General features: G+C 42.6%; 1 protein-coding gene across 1 annotated transcript; it reads right to left on the bottom strand.

Annotated features, from left to right (window-relative positions):
• Window positions 1-751: 751 nt before the first annotated feature.
• On the bottom strand, window positions 752-2,016 carry LOC115924733 (probable G-protein coupled receptor 21). The gene is made up of 2 exons (XM_030987512.1): window positions 1,344-2,016; window positions 752-1,098 (listed from the first exon to the last, which is right to left on the bottom strand). Exons 1-2 carry the CDS (start codon window positions 2,014-2,016, stop codon window positions 752-754), a joined length of 1,020 nt encoding a protein of 339 aa, XP_030843372.1.
• Window positions 2,017-2,545: the final 529 nt, after the last annotated feature.

Below are 2,545 nucleotides of genomic sequence, written 5' to 3'. Positions count from 1 at the left end.
CCCCCCCCCCCCCCCCCTCCCGATAAAAAAAAATATTCCCAACTAATTATTCTCAACCGCTTTCGATTAATAGCGGCTGCTTCGAAAACAATATCCCACTTTCCATCAGAAAACAATCATATGTGATATTTTGATTTGTGATATATTTTTTTCTTCATTTTCAATATAAGCATGTATAATTATGATACATATTGATTCAATAATCAACATAGAGCAATCTAATAAATAACTATATGACACAAAATATAGGTATTGCAAACTAAAAAAGAAAACGGATTATCAATGACCTAAAATGAATGCAAACATTAAAACGATGGGGCATCTAAAAAAGCGGGGCTTGTACTGTGTCATGCTCCCGAGACACGTGATAATCAGTGGCGTACGCAGGATTTTTTTCAAGGGGGGGGGGGGGGGGGGTTAACATTTATACATCGGGCGCAACGACTAAGCCAGCCGCTTAATAAGCGAGGGGGGGGGGGGTAAGAGGAGTTTCTTTATTTTTTTTGTCCCGAAATTTGACAATTTGACCGATTAACATTTCGTTTTCGTTGGGGGGAGGGGGGGGGGTAAAGTCACCTGCGTACGCGCCTGGTGATAATACCCCGGTAAAATCATCGTTAAATTCTCATCCCGCCAACTGAATGTTGATCCTGATTCAGCATTCCCAATTCAAATAAATGCGTTTGACTGTGCAACATTTTCGTTCATTTTTCAATAACAATTTGACCAGAAAAAAAGTTCTCGAACGACTCTAGAAGGAAAACTTGGCCCATAATCTCTTCAGGATATGCAAGGCTGTTTCACGGAAGGCCTTATTGGTGACAAGGTAAACCAGGCAATGCCACCATGTTGTTGACATGATAAGAATCATCATAGAACTCTTAAAGATGGATGGCACCGTAACACCACCAAAGGCCAGCCCGTAGAAGATGATGAGAGGCATCCAAGAGACAAAGACGACAACGTTCAAGAGAAAGATGGTCAAGAAGGCTCTTCTGTTGCGAGTGTGCTGTCTCTTGGTCGTGACCACCTCTTCCTTACCATCCACATTGGTAACTGATGCGTTAGTGCCTTGCAGATCAGAGACTTCTGTTCCTCCTGGGGGGCGTTTCATGAAACAATTAGTCGGTGGTTTTCACCGACTAATATCATTTTCCCAGAATTTAGTCAGCACTGACTAAATTTGACCAATAAGAGGCCTGGAAAATAGTCGGTGACAATCGAATTGTCGGTGGAAATGGTATTAGTCGGTGGAAATGGTATAAGTCGGTGAAAACCACCGACTAATTATTGTTTCATGAAACGCCCCCCTGAGCTGGTAGCCGATTTACTGGTAATCTTACCAATAGCTGCAATGGCTTTCGCTTGCCTTCTGGAAATAGCCAACAACCGGACTGTCGAAACGATTGTTATGCATACCGTGACGACTACGTAGGCAATCAAGAATATGAGATAGTAACTGCCCTTGATCTCTTCCTCCTTCTGTTCACACATGTGTCTCTGTAGCTGTTCTGCGGGCATCCCTGGAATAGGTGCCATGATGATGGTCAGGAGGATGGATTCAGCTATGGCCACGCCAAGGATCACTGAGGCTCTTCGATCTGTCACTATCAGGTGATATCTCAGCGGCCTTGTGACTATGATATAACGATTGATATTCAGAAGACACGTTAATGTCAACGTGAAGAAGAAACAAAGGTAGATCAGTGGACCATGGTACAAACACATAGCTAATTTCACCTGACGGTCAAGTGGAATAACTTGTAATAGCGACACCAGGGCTTCCCCGACTCCAAAAACCGCATACGATATCGTGAACACCTTCAGGATCTGTTTTGTGACGTCGTCAAAGCCACTTTTCTCTTGGCGAAGAATGTTGTACGTGAATCCGTTTGCTAGAACTGCAACAGGAGCCATCATCAAAAGAACGTAATACAAGGCGCCAAGTTTTGGGTCGTACACGGGGATTACCACCTTTGGGTTGTGAACCTGAATTGCGCCACTTGTGGTACCCATGGTCTAGCATTCAAAATACAAAATTCTGGTTATCAGTTAAAACAAGTATTCCTCCTGGTAAATAGCAAGGCATATATTGTTTTATGGTTCCAAATGTTGCACAACTCACCGAAGCACAAAAGGTTATGACTGAACAACAATCGAGGTTGAGAAATTAACCAGAACAGAACGGAAGAGGCTCTACTTGCGTACACCAACCAGGCACTGTCAACCAGATGCAAATATATAACTTATTCTAATCAAGACACCCCTCTATACGTCACGTCACGGAGAAAATTACGGTAAGTCACCCAAAGCGTATTTGAAAGCGAACTCTATTCTAATTATCGTCAACCGTAAAAGAGCAAATATTTCATCAACCTGGAGAAGTAGAAATATGACACATCGATGTCAACCACTTAAGTCTGTACATGAAAGTTTGATTGTCCACTATACTGCGTATACAGTTCACATATGACTCGGATCAACTGCAGAGATAATAGCTCAATGCTGATTACTCTTCATGATAGCTGTTCCATTTATGCCCCAT

This window comes from Strongylocentrotus purpuratus, unplaced genomic scaffold (assembly GCF_000002235.5).
Source record: "Strongylocentrotus purpuratus isolate Spur 01 unplaced genomic scaffold, Spur_5.0 spur5_scaffold_16, whole genome shotgun sequence".
NCBI lineage: Eukaryota > Metazoa > Echinodermata > Echinoidea > Camarodonta > Strongylocentrotidae > Strongylocentrotus > Strongylocentrotus purpuratus.
The sequence above is the reverse complement of the archived record's forward strand: the minus strand, read 5'-3'. Positions and strand labels throughout refer to the sequence as shown.

What these genes read in the sequence shown, in the direction of transcription:
- LOC115924733 (XM_030987512.1), bottom strand. Translation starts at nt 2,016, where the DNA reads ATGGGTACCACAAGTGGCGCAATTCAGGTTCACAACCCAAAGGTGGTA. An exon ending in GAAAGCCATTGCAGCTATTG is followed by an intron (nt 1,099 to 1,343) that starts GTAAGATTACCA and finishes AACGCCCCCCAG; the next exon opens with GAGGAACAGAAGTCTCTGAT.